At 34.2% G+C, this 27454-nt stretch overlaps 2 protein-coding genes across 4 annotated transcripts in view; one reads left to right on the top strand and one right to left on the bottom strand.

The window, feature by feature from the left end:
- Window positions 1-12477, top strand: part of LOC149079605 (zinc finger MYND domain-containing protein 10-like) — an 18813-nt gene extending 6336 nt beyond the window's left edge. For both annotated transcript variants that reach the window (XM_089240216.1, XM_089240217.1), the window contains 7 exons: window positions 229-375; window positions 629-809; window positions 6024-6113; window positions 7192-7317; window positions 10705-10826; window positions 11241-11366; window positions 12199-12477. In XM_089240216.1, coding sequence (XP_089096342.1) covers window positions 229-375; window positions 629-809; window positions 6024-6113; window positions 7192-7317; window positions 10705-10826; window positions 11241-11366; window positions 12199-12277 — 871 coding nt within the window. In that variant the 3' untranslated portion in view covers window positions 12278-12477. The remainder of the gene's footprint in view (window positions 1-228; window positions 376-628; window positions 810-6023; window positions 6114-7191; window positions 7318-10704; window positions 10827-11240; window positions 11367-12198) is intronic.
- Window positions 3097-27454, bottom strand: LOC149079604 (interleukin-1 receptor-associated kinase 4-like). 2 transcript variants are annotated; one of them, XM_089240215.1, is made up of 8 exons: window positions 27116-27454; window positions 23638-23804; window positions 22389-22854; window positions 20481-20595; window positions 19278-19396; window positions 18786-19038; window positions 18461-18619; window positions 3097-3157 (listed from the first exon to the last, which is right to left on the bottom strand). In XM_089240215.1, exons 1-8 carry the CDS (start codon window positions 27310-27312, stop codon window positions 3125-3127), a joined length of 1509 nt encoding a protein of 502 aa, XP_089096341.1. In that variant the 5' UTR covers window positions 27313-27454; the 3' UTR covers window positions 3097-3124. The 2 variants fall into 2 exon arrangements, with proteins under 2 accessions (XP_089096341.1, XP_089096340.1); XM_089240214.1 differs by lacking the exon at window positions 3097-3157 and adding an exon at window positions 12679-16787.

Genomic DNA, 27454 nt, shown 5'->3' with positions numbered 1-27454 from the left:
CCATTTGGAATCGGCAATAAATTGTAGGTCCCGGTCTAATTAGCCCTCGTGTGCAAAAAATTACCGTAGTGTGACAAAAATGATCAAAAAAGAAATATTTCATTATGTGGTGATATGTTTAATTAATTTATCACATTTTACAGCGTATTTGTCAATTACTGACCATGCAGTGTAGCATTGTATTTAATATTTTTTTTTTTTTTTTTTGTATGTTCCTGCATCTTTTAGCAATGAAAAAGAAGCTGAGGAAAGCCAAGACTATGCTGAAGAAGATCGGGATTTGTCAGAGCTGTTGCAAAAAGAAAAGATGTTATCTTTTTCCATTGGAATCACATCAATTTCATTTTTGTCTTATATTACTAGACATCTGAAGGTGTATGTATACATTAGTTTTAAGTTGGTTATTACAAAGCATTGATGTTCATCATTTTAACCTTTTAACAGCCAATATTTCTAACTGGGGAAAATTTAATGAATTTTTTTATGAAAGCACTAGATTTTTTTCCTTCCTTGAGGGTGTGAGACTCCAAACTTTTTTCAGAAATATACGTTCAAGTGAATTATTACATCATTAATTATTATCAAAGCATCAAGATTACTTTTCCTTTTCATGATTCATCTTTTTCAGCCTGCCTCTGAGTGGTCTACATCGACTTTTATCAGTTCATGACATGCCGATGGTTTTTGTGGACTTGATGCTTGCTAAGCCATGGCAGAGAAGAACGTCTGCTGGAGATGTGGAAAATTTTGTCGTCGATTCATGGGTCAAAGTTGATGATCAACAAAAGCTGTCGGATACTGAAGGACAGGTATTATTTCATTTTCTTTTAGCTTCATATATTTATTTTTCATGGTTTTCGAAACATGATAGTTTTAAACAATTGTTACAATTCAAGACAGACATGCATTTTATCTTACACGAGGGACAGACTTTATTTACACGACAAATTATGTACAGGACAAAAAACGAACTGCATGATGACTCGAATCATCACATGATGACGCTTTGAGCGTGTACATCAATCACTGCTCTGGGAGTGTGACTTTCTCTTTTTGCACATGTCGGCAGCGACACCATAGGTCTAACTATTTTAACTTATTTATGGTTTAACTTTTTCTCTCAGATGGGAAGCAGCATACGTCCGGTTTTCAAAGATCTAACTATTTCTTGATTAGTAAGGCCCTCTTAGCTTGGTGATTAGAAACAAACTGTTTTTCTACATTCTGTCCTATTGCTATGAGTGATAGCCAGAGCCCCGATTATATGCACTAAAAAATTGTGTGCACTAAAAATATGCAAATGTGCACTTAAAAAAATACTAAAATATGCATTAAAAATCCTGAAAAAGTTAAAAATTTCCAAAACTGAGAAAATATGCATTAAAAAATCACCATGCAAAAAAAAAGGGTTATGTTTTTAAAATGCATATTTTTTATTTCTTATTGTGCATATTCATTTAAAAAAATATTCTCATACCTATATACTGCATATGGAAATAATTTCTACGCATTTTTTGTTTAGGCATTTTCACTTTCTAGTTTGTTGTAGCTGCTCAGTAATAAAATACCAGTAACAATAGAATTTCAACAATGCTTCTAAAAAAATTGGACACTTGATATATTTCTAGAAATAGCCTTGGAATAAAACAGTTGATGTTTGGAAAATACAGTATTACGAACATCTAGAGGGTTCCCATTTGTTTTACTTTTCGTAAAATGTCCTACTTTTTTTTACCAAAACCTATCAACAAAATTTGTATAATTGATTTTAATTGAGGAGCGAATCATCGACACAATGCCAAATAAACAAATGCAGTAGATTGCAATTAATGGTTCTGCTAAAGCAGAAATTGTATCGTTTTTAAAGTTATTTGGGGGGGGGGGTGTATGTGGACCATTTGGTGGTTTATTTATTTTTTATTTGCTTAGTTTGAGAGTTCAACAAGTTGAGTAGTGATTAAAACTTCTGCCTGGTTGAAAAAAAATCATTTTGTAGGTTCCTGTATATAAAAAAGAAAATTCCTAAAAACCAGTTGCTGCTTCATGGTCTTGGACAGTAACTAACATTTGTCATTCAAAATTATGGTATACATTTTGTGTATAGGTGACGCAACAGTTTGCATAGCAAAGCAGTTGGATTATGAGGACTATTTATTTAGGTTTGGTGATTCTTATGCTACCCAATAACATTCAATTACTGTATATACTCGTGTATAAGCCGACTCCCCCACTTCAGGACCACCAAAACTGCAATAAATTGAAAACCTGTGTATAAGCCGACCCCAAAAAATCCGTGCATTTCAGAGAAAAAAAAATCTTATATTTTTATGCAAAATCAACAGCTTACGAAAATTTACAATAGGAAACGATTCAAACTTTTTAACCCATTTCTTTTGAGTCTCCAAGCTCATCGTAATCCATCAGATCATCACAGAGGGCACAGCATCTTCGTTTTTATCCTCATCTGGGCCGTCATCGCCATTGTCACTTTCAAAGAGGATATCATCTTCAGTTCCGTCCATCGCATTGCTGATGCAACATTTTTTGAAGGATCGACGGAAACAGAATTCCACGCCTCATGTACCCATTGGCACACTAGGCCAATGTCAAGTTTCTTCAAGGCACCACTTTTTGTAGTTTCTTTATCATCGGAACTCATCCATTCAATCCACAAATTCTTTAAATAGTCTTGGAGTACAATCGACAAATTTCTCTGTACAATCGACGTTATCCCACCTAGTATCGAAACCAATGATGTTTTCCATTTCTTTGCCTCGGCTTTGACATAATCCGTTCCATGTGGGATTTCAACATATCCCATACCAATAATGCCGGTTTCTCGAACACTGCTGCAAAAATTACTACTGATTTGGGGGTCGATGTTCTCTCATCAAAAACTGACCCGAGTATAAGCCGACCCCCCACTTGAGGAACAAATTTTTCCACAAAAAAAATTCTTTTAAAAAAAGGGATGGACAATGCGATGAAACCATCTGGTCCACCTTGACGTATTTATATCAGACCTTGTAATTTACACATTTTGCACTGTGCTTTTGGAAGTAATCTCAAAAGAGTGTCATTCTTAAAAAAACTTACATGTCTTCATAATTTGCTGTGTGCATTGTCAAAGAGAGTTGACAGACTGGACTGTGGAAAACTAAAAAAAAAAATGTAATATATATATACACTCATGTCCATAAATTAAGGATAATGCCAGCTCCGGCAAATAAAGGTTCAGAAACAAAACAAATGTTACTTATTCATAAAGCCCATTTATTAAACAAAAGATAAAGAACAAAAACGATGGTGTATGTATGATACCATTCATAAAAACTATGATTTTTGCTCCCTGGAGCAATTGTAAAAAATACCTCCTTTACAAAAACTTACTATTACATGGTTGGTATGATGGTTAATACATTGTATGTCTCCCATGCGATGAAATACAGTCCGTACAACGCCTAGGCATGCTGAGTATCAAATTATCGATCTGATCTTGGGGAAGATCACTCCACTCAGCAAGCAATGCTCTCCGAAGTTCCGATACACATGTAGGAGGTGGTTTACGGGCTGCAACTCGTCGGCCAAGCATGTCCCACACATGCTCTATGGGATTCAAGTCAGGTGAGAATGCTGGCCATTCCATACGGGTTATATCCTCAGATTCAAGGCATTCGTTTACGATGTTTGTTCGGTGAGGACGGGCATTGTCATCCATAAACACAACTTCTGCGCCCATGGCACCCCTAAACAAACGTACATGTTGTTCCAGAATGATGTCCCGATAAATTTGGGCTTTCATGGTTCCGATTTGAACATGCAGATCTGTTCTGGAACCTAGTATAATTCCACCCCAAACGAGCAATGCTGCACCACCGTAACGGTGTCGTTCAATGATGTTGTCTTGGTGGTAACGGGTACCTGGCGTTCTCCATATGAAAGTCCGACATGAATCAGACTGCAAGCTAAACCTGGACTCGTTGGAAAACATCACGCAAGCCCGCTGTGAAGATGTCCACATTGCATGTTCTCTACTCCAGGCTAATCGCTGCCGACAGTGAGTTGCCGTGAGCGGAACACATCTGACAGGCCTGCGAGCATATAGACCAATATCTCCCAAACGTCTGTACACGGTTTGCCTTGAAACTGTGGTACCCGTGGCTGCAGATAGCTGATGAGACAGGTCGGATGTTGTGCTCCGTCTGCTTCTTTTGGCAGTTACTGCCAAATACCGGTCTTCATTCAGCGTTGTAACTCGGGGGCGACCTGTACTGTAACGTTTACTGGCATTTCCGTTATCTTGGAATCGTTGCCAAAGCCTAGAGATGACACTTTGGGCAATTCCAAGTTCCTCGTATACTTCCATCTGAGTATGCCCACATTCCAGGCGGCCGATAATTCTACCACGTAAAAAATCATCCACATGCGTTCTCTGTGTCATAACTATTCGCTTATGGCACTGAGCGCCTTACAGAACTCTTGTGAACAATTTCACTTCTTTGCCATCATTCCTTATATACCCCCCTCTTACACTCTCGTCATTGTGACGTACTATCGGCATCATCTGGTAGCTTCCTGAAATTTGCATATCATTCTTGCAGATGTGTGTGATAATTCTACAGGTGAAATTTTTACTTTAGATTTCGATTTCCGTGTGATTCTGAATTATCCTTAATTTATGGACAAGAGTCTATACATATATATATTGTGAGGAGCCACAGAAAAGAATTATCTGTGGTTGCTAATACGCTTTATTTTGGCCAAAAATTGCTTTTGTTACCAAGTCATTTCTGTCATTTTGCTTTGGCTCGAGTGAATATTGCAGGATACTGAAATAGTGCTATGCAAAAAAAAATTAATTTAAAAAGTTTTCAAAAAACTTTTAGGGATTTTTTATTATGCTATGGTTATGTTTAGGGCCGTCTTAAGAGCATCATGGGCTCCGGGCCAAGTGATTTTTCTGATGCCCCACCTAGTTAATTCTAGAAAATTTCAACCAGATCTCATTTTTGTGGGCCCCTCTTCTCTTGAGGCCCGTGGGCTGTGCCCCATGTGTTAAGACAGCACTGGTTATGTTGTCAAAGAGGGGTGCCCTCCTCGTCCTACACTAATTTTTCAAGTGGGAGCCTTGCATCTATTAATTCACTAAATCCCACATGTCGAAAAAAAACCGATGCTATGAAAATATTATGAGCAATATTTATTTGAAAAATTATATATTAAAAAAAGTGATGGAGCTCTTAAATCTTCAAAAATATGTGCTTATTCTGAAAATTCTTCGATTTTATGCATTAGTGCTAAAAAGGCCAAAATATGCAAATGATCTTGGCTCCAGTGATAGCTAAAGAGATTGCCTCTGCCCAATTATATAAAGATGATTCTGCATTAGGCTTAATAAATTATTCATTAGAATGGAACTAGGCTGGCATATAGCTACTTGAAATAGCTTAATAATAATCCTTATTCAGTTGCCTCAGGCTGGGGTGACCGGGATAATGCCCGAGCCAAATTGGGGGCCCACAAAGGGGGAAAAAGTACACATATTTTGCTTCTTTCTTGGAAATTTTGAGTTTCTTGTTTGAAATAATCTGCAAGAGACGCACTTCCAAAACGAGTTATTGAAAAAATAGGGGGGAACCCCTCCTTTTTCTGAGCATAACCCTTTCCAGCGAACCCAGAGAAGCCAATAACATTTTGTGTATAGGTGACAACAGTTTGCATGGTAAAGCTGTTGGGTTATGAGGCCTATTTATTTTAGATTTGGTGATTCTCATGCTACCCAATAACATTCTTCTGTATATTTATATATAGGGCATGAATGAAACCTAGTTATATTGAGTAGGAAATAATAAATGGCACATATAACAGTTTTATGTTACCCCAAAGCCATGGAAATGTATGAATATAGTAGTTTTGATCTAAATTGTTTTTTTGTTTTTTTTGCCTGAAAGTTATTATTGCTTAGTTTACTGTGTTCCCTTGTTACTTTGTTTGTGCTAACGTAAATATTTATTTGACTCTAGATTTGGATTTCACTCTTTCAACTGCTGTTGAATAACCAGTGTACGCAGAAGTACGAGATCACTGAATTTCGAAAAAGTCATCTTATGAGGGTATTTTTATTAAAATATTTCTTATTGATACACAAGAATGTGATAAGACATCTTTGTTTAGGCAAATGAGCTTCAATTTAACCTGTTTCGAATTTGCAGTAGATTCTTAAACTTTTTTGTCACCACTCAAATCTCAGAAAAACCTTGATCAGTTTGCAGGACTATACAACTCCCTTCCCTTCCTGTGCAAGAAGCTGCTGAATAAGATTCAATATAATGCCAAAATTATGCAAAATAAATATTTTGCCATTAAGTCAGGGTTTGACTGTACTTGTGTCCAAGCAGAGATACAGACAATGCTGACTTAATGCATGGGCCCACCCTGACAAATCAAGACAAGGTGAGCCTCCGAAAAATGAGTAGTTGAATTTTTCAAGAGTTTGCGAGATAGAGCCTCAGAAAAATCACTTGGTACTTGGATTCAGACACAAAGAAAGCATGGAGGAGGGGTTGCCAGGCATTCCAGTTTCATATGTAGAATATTTCAGAGCACATGCAGGGGAAAAGAGCATGCTATGAATTGCATATCCACAAATTATTGTGGAGGCTCAAGTGCCCTGAATCCTCTCGGTTCCAACACCTAATGTGCCCAAGATGGCAATTTTTCTTTCAGATGAAAAAAATGAGACTGTCGGTTGTCTCTGATCAAAAACCAAAACTTAGGGTGACCAGTTTTTCTAAATTTATTTCATATGAGTTTCATAAATGTTAGCTCATGAATATGCATTAATTCTCTGTATTTATGATATTGTTTCTTATGTTTTAGTTGTTTTGATGCACTCTATATTATAGCTCCTTTTTTATTATTTGTTTTTTTATTTTTTTTATTTTATCGTCTCTTTCTTCAAAAGTTTTTTGTTCTCATCGCCCCCAACTTAAGCCAACCCACAGGATCTTATACTAAAATACTAAACCCATAGCTTCTACTGCCCCCTGGATTGTTCCTTCGCCCCAAGGGGACGATATGGCCCACTTCTGGAAACACTGCTTTATATGATCATGTTAAGTGATATTTATTCCATAATATTTAAATCAAAATCGCACTATTCCATCAAAATAACATGCCTTTCATTTTCAGCTGAAACAATTGGTGACAGAAGCAGCTGTTAATCAATTTCCATTGCTGCAGGATTTATCACGTTTCTTGGAAGAGCTAGTTTTATTTGACACACTGCCTGCTAAACCTGATCTTCTAATTGAACAAGTAGATTTTCACATTATATTTTTTACCTTTTAAATGGTAGATTTTAAATTTTAAAATTCCTTTTAAAATTTGTCCACAATTTTAAAAGGGCTGATTTTGATGACATAAATAAGTGGGCAATGGTAGTGAATGAAACGTTCTTATGATTTTAAATAACAGTGATGATTTTTTCCCCCACTCATTTTTTAATATTTTCTGTGTGTGTGTATGTTCTCTATACAAATCTACAATTTTAGATCGATCGTCGCCAAATTTTGCATATAAACCAAATGGGACCCGACTTGAACGATAGGCTACTTTAAAATTTCGTCAGACCAGGGCAAATGCCCCAAATGGGCAAAAAACTGTCCGGCAACAATGGTTTTTGGGCCTCAACAATCACTTTCCGAACGTTTACTTTGGTTACCGTGGTTCCCTAGCAATGCGTTTCAGACGTGTATATGCCTTTACAACGGTTTGTCACTTCTTTAATCCTGTTAGTATATGTATAATAGTTTATGCCTTTATAATGGTTTGATACATTTCCAATCCTGCCAGTAACGAGGCTTTTTGAATAGACATCATCATCAGCATCGCTTTGAAAGTCAGGAAAAGGGTGATCCTCATAGAAATCAGTGCTAAAATTGTCGATTTTACTGTAGAAATGCGGAAATTAGTGGGATTTTCCGCCCCATCAATAATTTTAAAAATTGTATTGAATTCTAGATTTCTGAAATATTGAGTTCGGTTAGAGATATACGAAGCCCAGGAGATTAAATATGAAGTAATTAGCCGGACCTACTTTCGAGTTGGACATTCATGCAATAACATTGATTTCAAATTTTTATTTATATCTTCTCAAGCATGAAAATTAATGTCTTTGTATTGTCTTTTGATATTCAACTGCATAAATTCATAGTTTAGGATGTTTTAAAATTAATTATGGGACCGTAAAGTACATCGACGAAATTCCACAGCTTCAATTAAGCAATTTTGAAAGCTGAAACAGGCAGATGGATAACTTAAAGTTCGGGGGGGGGGGGGGATCGAAATACCTAGCGCCCCTTAAAAAAAGGAAAAAATATATTTGTTTCTATGTTTCTTTAAATCTAGATTTGTTTATTGCAGGAAGTCGCCATATTGGTTAACTTAGACACGGTTTGCATGTCCCTCAAAGAAAGAGGGAGATATCACGTGATCCAAACAGCCTCATTGAAGAAAACCCGGGCAGCGCCGGGTATTATAGCTAGTCTATATATATAAAATTGATTTTCTGTGTGTGTGTATGTTCTCTATACAAATCTACAATTTTAGATCGATCGTTGCCAAATTTTGCATATAAACCAAATGGGACCCGACTTGAACGATAGGCTACTTTAAAATTTCGTCAGACCAGGGCAAATGCCCCAAATGGGCAAAAAACTGTCCGGCAACAATGGTTTTTGGGCCTCAACAATCACTTTCCGAACGTTTACTTTGGTTACCGTGGTTCCCTAGCAATGCGTTTCAGACGTGTATATGCCTTTACAACGGTTTGTCACTTCTTTAATCCTGTTAGTATATGTATAATAGTTTATGCCTTTATAATGGTTTGATACATTTCCAATCCTGCCAGTAACGAGGCTTTTTGAATAGACATCATAATCATCATCAGCATCGCTTTGAAAGTCAGGAAAAGGGTGATCCTCATAGAAATCAGTGCTAAAATTGTCGATTTTACTGTAGAAATGCGGAAATTAGTGGGATTTTCCGCCCCATCAATAATTTTAAAAATTGTATTGAATTCTAGATTTCTGAAATATTGAGTTCGGTTAGAGATATACGAAGCCCAGGAGATTAAATATGAAGTAATTAGCCGGACCTACTTTCGAGTTGGACATTCATGCAATAACATTGATTTCAAATTTTTATTTATATCTTCTCAAGCATGAAAATTAATGTCTTTGTATTGTCTTTTGATATTCAACTGCATAAATTCATAGTTTAGGATGTTTTAAAATTAATTATGGGACCGTAAAGTACATCGACGAAATTCCACAGCTTCAATTAAGCAATTTTGAAAGCTGAAACAGGCAGATGGATAACTTAAAGTTCGGGGGGGGGGGGATCGAAATACCTAGCGCCCCTTAAAAAAAGGAAAAAATATATTTGTTTCTATGTTTCTTTAAATCTAGATTTGTTTATTGCAGGAAGTCGCCATATTGGTTAACTTAGACACGGTTTGCATGTCCCTCAAAGAAAGAGGGAGATATCACGTGATCCAAACAGCCTCATTGAAGAAAACCCGGGCAGCGCCGGGTATTATAGCTAGTCTATATATATAAAATTGATTTTCTGTGTGTGTGTATGTTCTCTATACAAATCTACAATTTTAGATCGATCGTTGCCAAATTTTGCATATAAACCAAATGGGACCCGACTTGAACGATAGGCTACTTTAAAATTTCGTCAGACCAGGGCAAATGCCCCAAATGGGCAAAAAACTGTCCGGCAACAATGGTTTTTGGGCCTCAACAATCACTTTCCGAACGTTTACTTTGGTTACCGTGGTTCCCTAGCAATGCGTTTCAGACGTGTATATGCCTTTACAACGGTTTGTCACTTCTTTAATCCTGTTAGTATATGTATAATAGTTTATGCCTTTATAATGGTTTGATACATTTCCAATCCTGCCAGTAACGAGGCTTTTTGAATAGACATCATAATCATCATCAGCATCGCTTTGAAAGTCAGGAAAAGGGTGATCCTCATAGAAATCAGTGCTAAAATTGTCGATTTTACTGTAGAAATGCGGAAATTAGTGGGATTTTCCGCCCCATCAATAATTTTAAAAATTGTATTGAATTCTCAATTTTTGAAATATTGAGGTCGCTTAGAGATATACGAAGCCCAGGAGATTAAAAATGAAGTAATTAGCCGGACCTACTTTTGAGTTGGACATTCATGCAATAACATTGATTTCAACTTTTTATTTACATCTTCTCAAGCATGAAAAATAATGTCTCCGTATTGTCTTTTGATATTCAACTGCATTAATTCATAGTTTAGGATGTTTTAAAATGAATTATGGGCCCGTAAAGTACATCGACGAAATTCCACAGCTTCAATTAAGCATTTTTTAAAGCTGAAACAGGCAGATGGATAAATTAAAGTTCGGGGGGGGGGATCGAAATACCTAGCGCCCCTTAAAAAAAGGAAAAAAATATATATTCGTTTCTATGCTTCTTTAAATCTAGATTTGTTTATTTCATGAAGTCGCTCAGGAAGTCGTCATATTGGTTAACTTAGACACGGTTTGCATGTCCCTCAAAGAAAGAGGGAGATATCACGTGATCCAAACAGCCTCATGGAAGAAAACCCGGGCAGCACCGGGTATTATAGCTAGTTTCTTATATTTTCTTTCCTTAGGTTCCAGAAATAAGAAATGAGCTGATACGAAGGTATGAGGGGAAATGGAAATCGATTGCAGAGAAACAAGCTGTGAAATATTTCTCCCCAGTTGAATCAGATCTGGCGAGTCTCTATAACTGGTATGTATTTTTTCTTTTAATTTCACTTATTTCACTTTGAATAAAATTTTTTTTTAAAAATACTGTGTGTGTGTATCTGTAATTTCCGCTGTGATCCTGATATTTTTAAACTTTCCTATATCAAATTTTGAGTGAAAAAATTTGATTTGCTTCATTGATCGCTTCAAAATTGTTTGTTGATTTTTTACTATTTTGAAAGACTATTTTCGTAACACAAAACATAGTGTAGTAACAGTTTTTATGTAATGTCATAGGTATAAATTTGTATTGAGTGAATGGGCCAGAGCGTCCAACTCCTGCTCAAGCAGGCCAAACCCTCCCTATATTTTCAATAACTTCACGCCTATGTGTAATAGGACATTTATATTGTACAGTGTCCTATTCCTTTCTTTTATTTCAATTATTGCTTTACAGTTTGTCAGATGTCTATGACATGGAGAGTTTGGAAGCAGCTACGTCTCGCAAAAGTACTTGTGCCAATTGTCTTAAAGCAGGAGATAAAAGGTGTTCTAGGTGCAAAAATGAGTGGTATTGTGGAAGGTAAGTACAGTATCGATTTTTTTTTTTTAAAATCATGAATTTGTAAACAATATAATTATCAAGTATTTAAGATCTTTTCCATGTGCAGTGCAATTTCAGTCATGTCTGATATTGAGTAAATCTGTATGCAATTAGCATAATTTTAGTTGATTTGGCATGCCACACACTTGTCTCATAAAACATTATTTTTTTATGTTCTTGGCTTACTAACAGTTTTTGAAGACCACTTGAGTAAAAATCGTTATTAAATTGCTATACAAAATTTACTTATCATTATTGTCATTTACTTGAAAGTTACAACATTCATTCTCCTTCAAAGAAAAGGTATTTAATCGGATGTCTTAGAAAAAAGTTTCAAAATGGTACCATTATGGCTCAGATGTGTGAAGACAATTATCATAAATTATGATTGGGATGGTATGGACATGCGAGAAGAATGGAGAAGAAAATATACCTAAAATATACCCCCATAACTAAAAATACCAATAAACTGGAGGGAAAAAATAGAAAATGTATGTTCAAATTTTTCACATGGAATTGGTAATTTGAATACATGTGAATTAGCACAGAAATTCAAGCAAATGACAGTGAAAATTAAAAATGTATGGAATTTTTGGGGAAGGAAAAGCTCAGAAATTTCAGCTGCCTTGAGCATTTGTTTAAACTTGAATTAATGTTAAAAAAGTTTTATTTATATAAAATCTATTAGCTCGTGATTTGTTGCCCATATAATGGTGCATTGACAACAGTAAATGATATTTTATCATAGCTTAAATTTTCATGTTTTTTCTAGTTTTGACTCAAGCTTTCCATTACTGCTTACTTCATTTAGGAAATGTCAAGTGGAACATTGGAGCAAGCATAAGCCAATATGTGATTTATTATCCAAAGATATAAAAGACAAGAAATGATGTTATGATAAAACATGGAGACGTAGGCTTCAAATAAAACTTTGATATTCTGCTGCAGTTGAAGTTAGCCCTGCAATTGAACAGTATTAAACGTAACTCTAGTTGAGGGGGAATTTCAAGTTTTTTCCTTTGGGTTAATAAACATCACTGAGATGATTTTCTTCTTTTCCTTGCACAATAAATAAATTTCAAAAACTGTCTTGATTAGTTTCTGGTCAGTTCTGTTAGTTTAGTTTTTAATATTTGTTATTGAAATAAAAAATTATGGTATATGCTAATGAACAAGAGATTAAAAAAATAATTCTTTTTCTGCAAAAATGTACTTTTCATGGTCTTAGACTGAAAAAAATGAATGGACAGCAATGATTCAAACAATCAGTTTTCTTTTTCATGTGCACACTTATTTGAAGTACATTAACTTTCCAAATTGAGATATTTAGTCATTAATAATCTAGACATGCTTTTCTTTTCTTACATAAAATTTCAGCAGGATAATATCCACTTTGTTTTAAAATCTTTCCATTGATAAAAAAACCAAAAAAAAACTTACAAAACAAACCACAGTCAGTTTTTTTTAGCTAGAAAAGCCCAATGTTTTAACATTGAGGTGAACTCAAAGAAAGTCATCTGGTCTCTGCCAGGAATCAAACCAGATTACTTGGAGTTCAAAAAAGGTCTATTTCCTTGATGTTATCGGCTAAGAAAAAGCCGTCTTGCTCTATCTACCATCCTACTTGGGGGGGCTATTTGTTGAAGTTAAGGGAGTCTACTAAAGTCTCTACTTCAGCGCCTCATGCTACAATGTGTGAAATAAGGAAAGCAAGGTTGTGTTTCCAGTGGTGAATATGGTAGCACACTTGCCCAGTTTGCAAGAGGATCTGGTTTAAATTCCTGGCAGAGACCAGATGACTTCTCTTTCCAAGTTCACCTTAGCTTAATAACCAAAAAAAGTCTTTCCTTGATGCATTAGGCTGAAAAAAGGACATCTGTTTTCTCTTCAAACAGTTTCTTAAGAGAGCCCAGGGTAAAATTTTAATAACTGAATCACCAGCATTTCACCATATTACTTATGATGGACACACATCTGAGAGTTTTTTGGGCCATTTTACTGGTGCGCTTATACATGGGAGAAGTGTCTCTGGTGCAGCTGACAATTATGTTGGCCCTTGAGCAGTGAGAAGTTGACCATCCTGAATTATATTATGAAATCCAAGCTGTATGTAAGACTATAACCCATTTAAGAAATACACTTATGAGATATTTCTGTATTCAGCGTTTCTGACATTCATACAGACTCAGTTATTTTCATAATTTTTTCTGTTGTCTTAAAGGTGATATAAATATGGATGCATTTAAATATGAAAAGAATGTGATTCTGTGTTGAATGGGATAACAATTATAGACTTTTAATGTTACACAGAAATATCATATAACATTCCATGTGTAAACAAAATTTTCTGCATCTAAAAATAATTTTTCTTCCTCCATGTAATGTAGCCAGCATTGTATTACATGATATTGTATACACAAAGGATTCTAGAAATCATGTAAAAAAAGTAGAAAACATCCAAAAATATGAACTATATATTTCTTCATAATATAGAATCAATATTTCTTAAAAAGTCACATATGTATAAGTACAAAAAAACCTCTAAAATATACTACTAATTTTGTCTGACAATTTTTCTTTTGTTCCCTTCATGCTTGAATTAATATCACATGCGTAATCACAAAATTAATATCACATTATGTTTAATCAAGTGTAAATTGTGCTCATTATTATTAACATGACTTGAAAAACAAAATCAATATTCCAATGCACAGTCAAATTAAAATAAATTGAAATTAATTGAGTAAAATCAAAATCTCTTGACACACACACACATTCAAGACTTCTATAATAAACTTTCTTACAAAAAAAATCTGAAGCCACTAGGCGAATTGCCCAACAAAGTCACTAAAATAAATAAATAAATAATAAGGAAAAAACTTAAAACATTAAAATAAAAATAAGTGGATAAAATAAAGAAAATAATATTGGAAAAAAAATCCATAAAAATATAATTGTTATGGCCTAAATACAGTAATAATTCAAAAAATAAACTAAAATAATTTAAGGTATAATGCACTGCCCATATTTTCTTGAAAACAGAATCATAAAATCCTAATGCATCTATATCAACAGCTCTAGAACTAAAATAGCAAGGCTTCGTTCAGTATTATCAAATTCATTATTCAGTATTATTAAGGAAGACTCGACGAAGGAAATTTTTTAGGACACCAACTTCTTAGTGAGTATAAAAAGGAAGTGTTGTCGTTCGGAATCAGCAATAAATTGTAGTAAATTGCAGGTGTTGATCTAATTAGCCCTTGTGTGCAGAAAATGACAGTGGTGCGACAAAAATGATCAAATTCTTTTGGAACACCTTAAACTATCATGAAAAAAAATTCCAATTCATAAATAAAGTGTTAAAACAATGTAACTGCATCAGTGTTCTATTAATAATTTTGCTAAAAAAATTGGGGTAAGATGTTTCATAGATACGGCCGCAAGTTTTGATGTGAATGCATTTTTTTTTTTTTTTTGGTGCCTTGAATCATGTGGTAGGTACTGATTATCATCTGCTTTTTCTTTGGAATAGCTAACAAATGACACTCATGTTGTCTATTTTCATTGTGAACTGCTGGAGATATAGCATAAAACAATATGTTACGAATCAGGGCAGTGACCCTGATGTCCAGACAAGAAGAGATATTGAAACCAGAGTGATATCATTGAATGCCCCTTTGCAATGTGCACCTGACAATACCATTGCTTTTGACTTGTGTTGGGTACTTCCAGAGACATGAGCATTTAAAGAATTTCGTCTCGCAACTTTTTGTGAATGCTCCCAGTATTGTCAGATGATTTAAAAGATGCATTCATGTTAAAAACCAAATATCAAAAAGATATAATTGCTTAAATTTGACTTTTCTTATCATAATAATTGAGTTTGTAACCAGCCGTGGTAGGTACTTGTTCTAACTAACAAACGGTCTTGCCATAACTAAGTGCAGAATTATACTCACTAAGTGCAACAGGGGAATTTCCCTGAGGCAAATGAGGTATGCTGAATTATATATAGAATTATTATAATATCTACATCTATGGATCTTAATTGCACTCTGGGCGTCTGCAGTCAACAGCACAGACCTGTATGTAATAAGATATATCATCTTACAGTTTAATGAAGAATGTACATGTTGCCAATGAAATTATATTATAAAGTTTCCGATTGTAATTATACCTTAATATCTCATGCGGTATTGGTATATGAATAAAAATAACACAACAAGTGTAGGCAAAAAAAGTGGCCAATATCTAAAAATTTGAAAAAGAAATGCTCTCAAAAAATATGGTTGGCATTTTACCCTGTGTATGCAACGCTGAGCTAAAAATATAAATAAATAAATGAGGTATCAAAAACTTCAGCAAAAGAAAAAATACTGTCCATAAATAAATATGGTTATCATTTAAGGATGGGTAGCTTCTTGATGCATCCTGAGGTGAATGATATATTTAAAAAAAAAATTAATGTGCAGTGGTATTTATACAACGAACCATCCACGGTTCCCTGCTTTGTCTCCAAGAGATGTACAAGAGGACGTGCACCATATGGGATTTATGCAATCCAGAAATGTGTGCTATTCTCTATTTTCACAAATTTTTTAGTATAAAACTCTCTACACAACAGAACCTAGAATTTTTCTCACCAGGTGAAATCAATATGGAGCTTTGACAAAAAGATATTGATTGTAGACCATCTCTCTCTCTCTCTCTCATCCATCTTTTGAAAAGTCTCAGATATTTTTGTAATTTCTACCCTACATTTTTCCTCACAAATACAATTACCTGAAAAAATTTACTCTTCATAGGTCAAACCCTGCATAATTACAATTATTAATCTAGTATCCTAGCAGCTCTTCTCCGCAGTCATTCAATCTTAGCAAATTGCTTAATAATTCAAGAGTAAGGCTTCATTCATTTCCATTCTTTGATTCTTACCTTTCTTTTATTCCCCATCAAACAAAAGTATTCCCCATCTTTTATGAATCAACAAAAATCTTTTTCAAATCCTCTCTAATTCAAAAGATTCATTCATTGCATGGTGATTATTCTCCTTAAAAACAAAACACAGTGAAAATCCTATATAATAATACCCTTAATAACGATAATCACATATAATATTACTCACTGGTCCCAATGCACTTTTCATAGTGTTAATATATATCCCATTGAGATAACAATAACTCCTTCATAACAATATATTTCTCTGATCCCTTGAATATTGTCATATAAGTGTTCCACTGTATATTTTGTGTTGCTGAGTTAGAACTAAAAAAATATGAATAAATTAACTACTAAAAATAAGCTAAAGATAACAATTAAAAGAGACAAGTTCCATGTATTATTAGCTTCTCTTCAAAACTACTTGATGGCATCTAAAAGTTCCTTGAGGTTTGGTAGAACCTAAAGCCAAAAAAAAAAGTTTTATCAGCAGTCTGTGTAATGTTATATTGCTATATGTATGCAATTCAACTTGTTCAACAAAAAAAGTTTTATCAGCAGTCTGTGTAATGTTATATTGCTATATGTATGCAATTCAACTTGCACAGATTTTACTTGTTACTCTTTAATGGCTAATATTCTGCTTCATAGTGTCCAACCTCAAAATATAAGTAACACAGTGAAAATTCCCACAATAATTTTTTAACTCACTGCTGTTAAAGAACAAAAAAAAAAACTTGTTACTGAAATCTAAATGAAATTTCAAATCTAATAAACTTACATAGTTTTTGTTGAATAAGTTGCCACCATTGGAGAATAATCCCCAAAAATCCTAATTTCCCTTTTGAAATGTTATTAGCGTTTTTTTTATTTAATACAGAGGAGAAAATTACCTCATTAATGTATTTTAATCATTTTCAACTGTCAATCTCGCTCAAAAACGCTTTCTAATGTTCGGTTATAACTGTAATTCAGGACATGAAGAATTTTGGGATAATTTTTCTTTTGAAAGGAAAAAAATCTGAAGTAACATGTTTTGATTGGGGAAAATAAACAAATCACACAAGATGTTCTATGACTTCATTTATTTTCTATCTACACTAGAGATTAGGCCTGGAACTGTATAAACCTAGCTCTAGCAATGTTGGGCCCTGTTCTTCGCATACAGCCACAAGAATGAGTAGCAAGATAAAGTGCTGTGAGAGCTACATCAAGGATACTTAGTTCTATCACTAGAATTATCATACTTGGAGACATTTAAAAAAATTCTCTTTGTAGTGTTTAGCTCGAGAAATCGCAGCTATCTAATGAATGTAAAGAAAAAATCTTTCTTTCAAACCGAGCACAACTCAGGTCCATTACCATCGACAATTTACTACTTAGTGAGTTGTGCCGTAAGTGTATGTACCTAATAGTCTGAGTGAGTATCTAATGTTGTGTCTGATTTTTCAATGCTGCCATCTATATTTCAGAAGTAAAGTGACTGAAATATAATGATTGAATATTTGTACCGTTTGCAGGCCTGTTGTTCTATGTGGCGAGACTTTTTAACAGGGAGATCGGCTCACATTTGCACCTTGAAATGAAAAGATCAACAAATTTTGTTAATCTTTAAAACTACATGAATAAGCATAGTATGATATTGGTCTCTCCAAAATTGGTGCTAAAGCTTTTTCAGCTCGCTACCTGTTTAATTTTCTGTCATCATCAACTGCCAATTATTTCACATAATTGATTAAGGATTTAACTGCTCAATATTTTCTGTTGTGTACTAGTATGAGAACATTTCTATTCAGGTAGGTGTGTGTACTTTGTGCACTTTATTCAAATAAATTCCTGGAAATGATGAAAATCTCTTTTTTTTATGTCAGGAATTATTCACATCAGTTGGATAAAGCCAGCTTTACCCTGGTGAAGCTAAATTTAGCCTTATTCTAAGCTTTACTCATAACATCTACACTGAATCAGTATTGGGAGTATAAGAAAATTATATCAGTGTTCAAGATTTGTAGTAGAGAGAAAATTAAGACTATCAACCATACAATGTTGCATATGTAATATCTAGTGTCACTGCACATGCATCCAAACAAATTGAAATCAATCACAGACACACAAGATATTATAATGTAAAATACCTCCGAAATTTTTGGTCTATCCTTGCTTCGTGTCTCTATACAGCTCCTTGATATTTCATAGAGAGAAAGAGCGATCTTTCTATCCCATTGTCCTCCTCTTGAGTCTAGTAATCCTACAATATCTTCCACCTCACAACAGTTGTCTTCCATGAAGGATATCTTGAAATTGAGATCAAACTTTCACAAAACTTTCCACTTTTATTTATATAGAAAAATTTCTCATGTTTTTCTCTCCAGCTACTCAATACCTTATACGATAAAATTTAGTTTAAAATATTTTAAAACAAACTGAATATATATATATATAATTTTGCTGTTCTCTCACCAAATCTGCTCCTCTCCTTGATGGGTCATATGGGGCTAACCCTGTTAACAGCTCCATTAAAACAACACCATAACTGAAGGTATCAACCTTTATGGTGACTTCGCCTCGGAATGCTTCGCATGGCATATAAATATGTGTTCCACAAACTTTAGATGTCAGGGCAATGGTCGAGGACCCTCCACTGCTACCAACTCTTACTAATCCAAAGTCGCCAACTTTAGGCATGAGGTTCTCATCCAACAAAACATTTGCACTAAAAACAAAAAATATAATTGTTTCCTTTTACTCTATTTGAAATGCTTAATTATCTGCTTTATGATGTAGTTTTTCCAGAGATATTTTTCCAACTGTCGTTTCTATCGATCAGTAAAATTTCATGTCACAACTGTCAAAATTTTGTTGAACACTAAAAAAAAAGGTGTATTTGAAAAATGTGTTTTATTTTTTTATCAAAAAGAAATTAAGGAAGAAATGAATAAAGAAATTTTTTACCTCTTTATATCTCGATGTACCAAAGGTTTTGTTCCATAAGTGTGTAAATGGTTGATTCCGCAGGCTGTATAGTATGCAATAGCTACGCGTTTCTTCCATGAGATAGGTGGAGTATTGCCCTGTTAAAAAAATAATAAAGATATTAAATATCAGATGAATGATGCTTTTTTTCCCGAATGAATGAGGAACAAAAATTTGTTGGAGACATCCATATTCTTATTGTAAAATAACTATTTATAAACTTTGCATGATAAACATTTAGAGCAATGGTTCTCAAAAAGTGTGTTGTGGTTTCCAGAGCAGTACCAAGCTTTGTTGATTGGATCATGCCAATCTGAAGATATTGATGTGTGCCTACATAATTATTAGGAGGAATTGGCCCTTCACCCAACTATTCAACTTACTGCCAAGAAAATATCATAGATGTATGATAGTTACAAAAAAAATCGTGAGTACAAAATAATTGGGGCAAGTGTCCCACTAGTTAATGATAATTGGGGGAAAGGGAACTGTGTGTATGACTGCTAGGGCAAAGTAACACCTTGTAACTGATTCCATTAGCAAAAATGAAGTTGCTTGTAAACGATTGCTATGGAAAAGTAACCGCAGGTAAATGACCACTATAGAAAGAAAGTTACAGTTGAATGATTGTTATAGGAAGAGAAGCCACAGGCAAATAACCGAAGAACAAAAAGGAAGCCGCGATTAATTGGTTGCTAGGGCAAGATAGACACGAGAGCCAAAAAAAAGATCCATTGCCTATTGGAACCATTAGAACCATTGCCTGAACCATGCCAAACCAACAGTTTGTCATGAAATCAGACAGTGGTTACACAAAATATTTTGAGGATTAAATTGTAAGTTCAACAATTATGAAATGTAGTTAAATCTAAAATTTCAAATATGTAGTGATTAGTACTTCTCATGAAAATTCCAATCATAGTGTCATGGTAATTCTGAGTTTTGCTGAAGTACCTTGACAATAGGCATGGGTGCTTCAAGATATTTCAAATTCTGTGGGTTCCATTGAACTCAAAATACTTCAGAATCCCTGATTTAGACTATAAACTTTTGATTGTGATCACAAAGATTGATCTGAATATCCTCCATCATCTCATCATTCCTTAAATTTCGCTAAAGTTAATTCTGAATTAACTTAACTTTAATGATGAATTAAATCCATTAAATAGAGGATCAACATACCACACATGCCAGTCTTTCTTGCAAACAACCGTTTTTCATGTAAGCATACACAAGGCAGCAGTATGGTCCATCTGAACTATAGCCCAATAACGGAAGTAAGTTTTCATGCTTGTACCTTTGAAAGTGAAATAGTTTTTACTAATGAAACATGCAAAAAAATACAGCATCAGTATCATCAATTGAGAAAAGAAAATCAATGTTCCTGCTCTTTTATAATGCAATAAATCTGAGGAATAACCTATCCCAAAACTTCAAAATTTATATCATTGTCATATGATATGCCATCTTCATCATATCCTCAAGGAAAACTGGAATATGAAAACAGTATGAACCAATGATTCCAGTTACTCTAGTTTTTAGCTGTAAAAAAATTCAACTATCGCTTGTGATTATAATGAATTAAAGTTATCACGCTCCAAAAAAGAGTTATTGTCATCGGTAGGTGGTATATAAGTTATTTTCGGTGAAGGCGTGATCATAACGTAAAAACCACCACTAAGCCACACATGCACCTTGTACATATTCCTGTGCAAAACTTCTAATGAATTGGTACATGTTGGAATGTGGGTGCACGTTGGGAATCTATAGTGAAGTTTGTTTATGTGTAATGCTTGTTATAGTGCTGCCATCTATTTTTTGAACTATGAGTGGGGTGTAAGGATTGAAGGTTTGTACTGTTGTAGGCCCTTTGTTCTCTGTGATAAGACTTTTTGATGGGGAGATCAGCTCACATTCATGCCTCGAAGTTGGGAACCACAGAAAACCAACTACAGCGGACCACTACTGTGGCGCCGGTAGAGTTTGAACGGGGTCCACGCAATGCGAGTCTATCACAATGACCACTTGACTACAACAGCGGCTGACATAAAAACTGTGGACTCACCATCCATATCAAAATAAAGGAACTAACAGTTGGAAAACTTCTCATTAGAAATATACTTGTTCACAGCTATAGATGGCTATTCTTCATGAGGAGAGCTTGCTTAGAATCATATTAACAATAAAATTATGCTTCAACTGAGGAGATGAAAATAGATTGTAGATGAAGGGCATACAACATGCATAGAAAAGTACCCTTATCATGGAATACCTATTGAACCATTGATCTCAGAGGCATACTTTTAATTAGAGAAAGTTATTCAAATTAGGCCTCAGAGATACATCATTCATAATGCAAAGGATGGTATAGTTATTAAAATAAAGAAACTAACGTTTTATTTGTCCACCCTATAAAACCCTGTGAAAAAAAGTTGTTCCCTTTTTCTCTCAAGCCCCCCCCTCAAAAAAAAATTCATGTTTTTAAGTGCAATATTTGCTAAGGTATTTGAATTTGAAAATCGCTGAAAATAAAGGAAAGAACCGAAAAAACTATTGGACAAGCTCATTCTAAGCTTAAGATACTGTTCTTTTTCCCACCTTTTCAGTGATTTTTCTAATAAATTGATCAAATAATCAAACTGAAACAATGTTAAGACAGATCTTGTCATTATTTTTCTGTTATCATGTGGTTTGTGGTAGCATTTAATTGTGTTCTGATCGCCTCTCCATCAAAAATCACTATTGTCCATCTTAAGCAATTAGAAGAAATTAGAAATGAAAAGTTATAGGTAGATTATTTACGTGTAATATAGGTCAAACCTCACTCACTTGCACAAAACCTCATACTGATAACAGCAACTCATTTTCGTAAGTGTGTAATTTATTGTGCTACCTTAATTTAAGTGGTGCTTGAATTTCCACATCACCTAAAGCTTGAGTCATTGGAAACTTTCACCTGTTTTCTTCGCATATTATAGTTCTCCTTTAGAAGCAAATTGAGATCATCTATGATAGCATGGTTTAATATACCATCAGTGTTCAAGTTATAGGTAGATTATTTACGTGTAATATAGGTCAAACCTCACTCACTTGCACAAAACCTCCAATTCAGTATAGAACTGCTTGTCGACTTCGCCATTCAACTTCTTAATAGCGACCCATTTTCTCTGAAAAAATGCTCTGTAAACAGTCCCATAAGCTCCTTCACCTATTTTGCAACCTCCACTGTAAACAGATATATTACAGAAATTTTCTGTTGCAGCTGACAAATCAGAATACTTATACAAATCCAAGGGGAGTATTTTAACTACAGACTCATTTTGATCATCAAAGTAACTGGCAGCGACACCATTCATGGGAATTCTGTTAGGAGCTTCACTTCTGTCACTAATTTCTCGAGTGAAAGATGTGACTAGATTTGCATTGGTATCGCTAATTCGTGACTTGGTGATTGTATCCTGTGAGGTGTCGCATTCCTTCATAGCCAGTTTGTTCTGTAGTTGTAAATCAAGCTCTTCTGTATTAATTTCCACAATATTTCCGAGACAAATTGGTTCTGAAAAAACAAAAAGTACATAAAAGAAGTATTAAGTTATTCAAATTATTAACCTCGCCAATAAAGTCATGATTAATTAGAAATGAAAATTTGTGCAAGGACTGTGTTTGGTTTTGATCTGAGATACTGTACCATATTTTCCAGTGTAAAATCTGCAAATTATAGATTTAAAAAATCTGAATCGCTGTAATCATTTCACCCACACTCAATGCTGCTTTTTTTCCAACTTTCCTGTGTTTTTCGAATTTGAATATCTCAGTGAAAATGTTGCGCTTAGAAACATGGAATTTTTTTTTGTTGGCATCAGGGGAGACAGGGTAACTAACAACTTTCTAATTGGATTTTAGGGCACACAGACTGTATAAAAAGTTACTTGTTTTATTTCAATAACTATACAATCCCTTGAAACATGAATGGCATATCTGAGTATAACACATTATTTGGAAATGCTTTCTAATTGGAAGTATACCTGTAGGATCAACGATTTTCCAGTAAAATGCCCCCATGCACCCTGTATGTATGTATATAGATGTGATTGAAATTTTTTTTCTGCAAAAATGCCACAAACAACTCCTTCTATTGCTTAAGATTTCATCATTAAAAATGAAATTTTCACATGCAGATCATATGATACCCATATTTTTTTCCTCAAAATAACGAAAGTTGCAACTGTGGACTGTATAATAAATATTGTGCCATAGAATGTTAGTCAATGAACAGGATTTTTTTTTTCAGTGATAATTTACATTATTTATTGTTCTTCAAACAAATTTTTGAACATACCACCAAGAAATGCTTTAGAAACAGCATCAGCAGCTTGATACAATTCTGCTTCAACCAGGACATCCAAAAGAACTTGAATAGTTGGTTGGTTTTTCAAGGATGTGCTCCAATGGTCCAGAAATGCTTCAGCTGGAGTCGTCCCGTGCATTGACTGAGCTTTTAATTCACTTCAATTAGGTGAGGGGGAGGAGATAAAGAAGTTATTTAGTGATTTAAACATATAAATCAGAAAAATTTACACATTTCTAATAACTGAATGGCTCTTTTTGAAACACCTTTTTTAATCGTACAACTGCATTTAGTATAACATTTACAGTTTTTAGCAACACATACCACCTCTAATATACAGGGTTCAGCATTTAACATCACCCATTTTAAATTGGTAACAATGTTCATGTGAGTAGGGGGTGAAGTTGCTGACAGTGCGTGGTTATATTTGAGTTTCATGGAGCCTCCAATTCTACAATCAATGGAAGTGTAGATGCCATCCCGTATTTTGAGAGAAACTGAGCTTGTATTAAACAAGTCAATCATATTCATGCTTTTAGAATTTCACTAATCATTTGGTGGTAATATGCAAAATGAACTGCACATTTAAGGAAAAGTAACTGGTGTGAGAGCATTGTTTGAGTAAGACGGTTGGCCTATCGCACAGCTCTCAGTGAGTGCTGTATACGTTATAACTCTCTAGCGAGTTTTCTCTCAGTTCAGTGATTCTACAATCTTACTGGAGCAATTTTTTTTCTCAGTTATAGTTTTTTTTTTTTTTTTTGAGAGAGAGAGAGAAAGTTTCACTTACATCCTCCCTAACATTAACAACTTAAACCATTCATCTGGCCAATTAATTTCCCTCTATGTTACCATGACTAGAGATGTATGGTGAGAATATTCTCCTGGTAATAATTGGAGAATAATCGAGAATATTAATTTTTCTTTTAAATAATTAAAACATTCTACTAATTTTGTTTGTTATGAAATATAATCCGGTTTTCATTTGCTGGAAACATTTAAAACAAAACAATTTTTTGCCACAATCACTTCATAATGACAACTTTTAGGTTGAGAATATGGTCATAGTGAGAGGTTTCATAGGTTTTTTGTTATTGAGATTTTGAAAACCTTTAAAGATTAAAAAATTTATATTTAAAACTAAGTAAATTTTTTCAGAAAATTTTCAAAGCAAAATTCAAACTAAAGTTGATTGGCAAAGGAAGCTATTAAAAACCTTTTTTATCTTTCATATTTATTTGCAAGTTGTGCAATTTAGCCATGTTGACAGGGCTGTCATTTCAGCTTTTTCCGGGGGGCAGCAGAGAATATTTTCAAGTTCTTTATTGAAATCATTTGTATTATTATAATATTATTATTAATATTGTGAATATTATCTGGAAGGACTACTATTATAAATTACTGGAGAATATTCTCATAAAAAATAATAATAATTGTTCTCAAGTTACTTATAATAGTCCTTCCAGAGAATATTCTCCTGGATGAGAATATTCTCAAGTTATTCATAAAGATTATTTATTATAATATATATATTATTATAAATATTCTTGAGAATATTTTCTTTGGAATGACTATTATAAATATTCTTGAGAATATTTTCTCTGGAATGACTATTATAAATAATGAGGATATTCTCATCAAGAACAAGAATATACTCAAATTATTTATAATATCAGTCCTTCCAGAGAATACTCTCGAACATTCTCCTCGAGGGGAATATTCTCCTAAAGATTATTCTCAAGAATTTTACATCTCTAACCAGGGCCGTCATTTCAACTTTTTCCGGGGGAAGGGGGGGGGGGCAAAGCACATGTACTCAATGTATATATATATATATATACCATTTTTAGTGTATTTTCAAAAGCCCCCCCCCCCTAAATGATGGGCCTGTCTCTAACCACATGACGGAATAATACGCTATAGACAAATGACTACTTAAAAATGGGGTTTATCGTGGGAATGCTAATTTTAAGCAGCACAATCTTTGATGAGTTGTTAGTTCTAATGTTCCGTTGAGAACTAACTAAAAAATGCGAGTCTTCAAACCTGAACAGACAATTTTCATCAAATGATGGCCGCGAAAACCTTATCAACTATTTGCACACTCGCTGTTGTTATCACATAAAAGCAAGTGAATAGGCAATCAGACATTGTGCAATAAGCAATCAGAACATCATGCATGCCTGGGATGCTGCTTTAATATGCACCACATAAACATTAAGACACTGACATTAAGTCCTCCAAGCACAAGATGAGACTTGGATATATCACATCAAATGATTTTGTTATTTTGCACATGGAGAAGTCAAACATAAAATTTAGCAGGACCTCCACAAGGGTGGGGCTGAAAAGGCTCCAGCCCGAGGGCCTCAGGATGATTGGTTTTTTTGTTGTTGTTTTTTGCTCTCAATATATAGGCCTATTTACTATAGAGGGGATCATGAAAAATCTGATGTAGGAGCATGCCAAAGGTCACAGCCAAGGAACCCTGGTGCAAGATGTGTGGACTATGAAGCTCTTGTTGAGGAGCAATTCTCAATGCACATTTGCTTTACCAAAAAATAATAATAATCGTCCAACATGACATAACCAAGTCTCATCTTTATGCTTGGAGAACTAAACTCTTATAGCTGCAATCTCGGGATATCTAGTCAAACTTGATCTGCTTTATTTTGGCAAGCCCAATTACTGCATTAAATATTTCACAGTCAAACCTTTTTTTCACCCCCCCCCCCTTTAACTGATGAATTGCCGGTGGGCGGAATCAGCTTCTGTTCAGTTAGACAACGGAAAGGATGTTTTCCCTTTGAGGTAATGTTCTTGCGTCGCACACACAGCATAAATAACAGAAAACAATAGTTTTCTCTTCCTTATTTTATTATTAGCTTGTGTCGATGGGGGAAAGCATTTATCAGCTCATGTAATTGAGAAAAAAATATCTTTTTTTTTAAAATAGGTGACAATGTTTTTCTAGAAGGTTTAGAGATGTCCGCTGTGGCAGTTATAATACCGATCAGAAAAAGTTTAAAGGCTGCTTAAAGGATTGTTTTTCAACCATATTTATTATTGTGCAAAAAATAAATATGTTATGCTGTTTCCAAAACAAGTATTATAATTCATGCACCCCCTGTAGATTCTTCCCCCCCCCTTTATCTAGAGTTGACTGCTGAATTACACTTTATTAAAAAAAGAAGAATATTTAACTTCTCTCCAGCAATATAAATGTAGGAAATAATAAATAAATGGTGCAGTGTGTTATTATTGCAAGCAAAAATGATATGGAACTTTTATAGAAAGTTTTCCTTCCTTATAAAGTTAAAACTCCATGATGTGTTCTTTTTTCTATGGAAAATAGAAGATTTAATGTTAACATCATACAATATTTTATCACTTTTTCGTGAAATTTTTGAATTTTTGATGTTTTTGTTGGAGAAAAAGAGAAAAAAAACCGAAACCATCCAGAACTTACTCAATGTCCGCGGAGGAATATAAGAATTCATAGCCACTGGGCTTTCTAATTTTACTAGCAACATCTTGCCACCTATTGTTAATTGACAATATACCGACTACTTTTCTCCAGTGTTCTAACTTTAAACGCCTCAGTTTTGTATCTGGAGGTATTTGACATTTTTCTCCAGCTGATATATTTGGCTTTGATGAAGCCATTTTTAGTTGATTGATTTTCTTTTAAAAATCTATAACATTTTTTTTCAAAAAAGAAGCCTTTCTTAGCATCATGACAGCTAATGAAGGAAGCTTGAGAGAAGTAGAGAAAAACATAACACAAGTACTGTGTGTGTAAAGGGTT

This window comes from Pholcus phalangioides, unplaced genomic scaffold (assembly GCF_987345545.1).
Source record: "Pholcus phalangioides strain wild (caught in Gottingen) unplaced genomic scaffold, Ppha-v1.0 ptg000012l_1, whole genome shotgun sequence".
NCBI classification, from domain to species: Eukaryota; Metazoa; Arthropoda; class Arachnida; order Araneae; family Pholcidae; genus Pholcus; species Pholcus phalangioides.
Note: the sequence above shows the minus strand (reverse complement) of the source record. Positions and strands in the feature narration are given on the sequence as shown.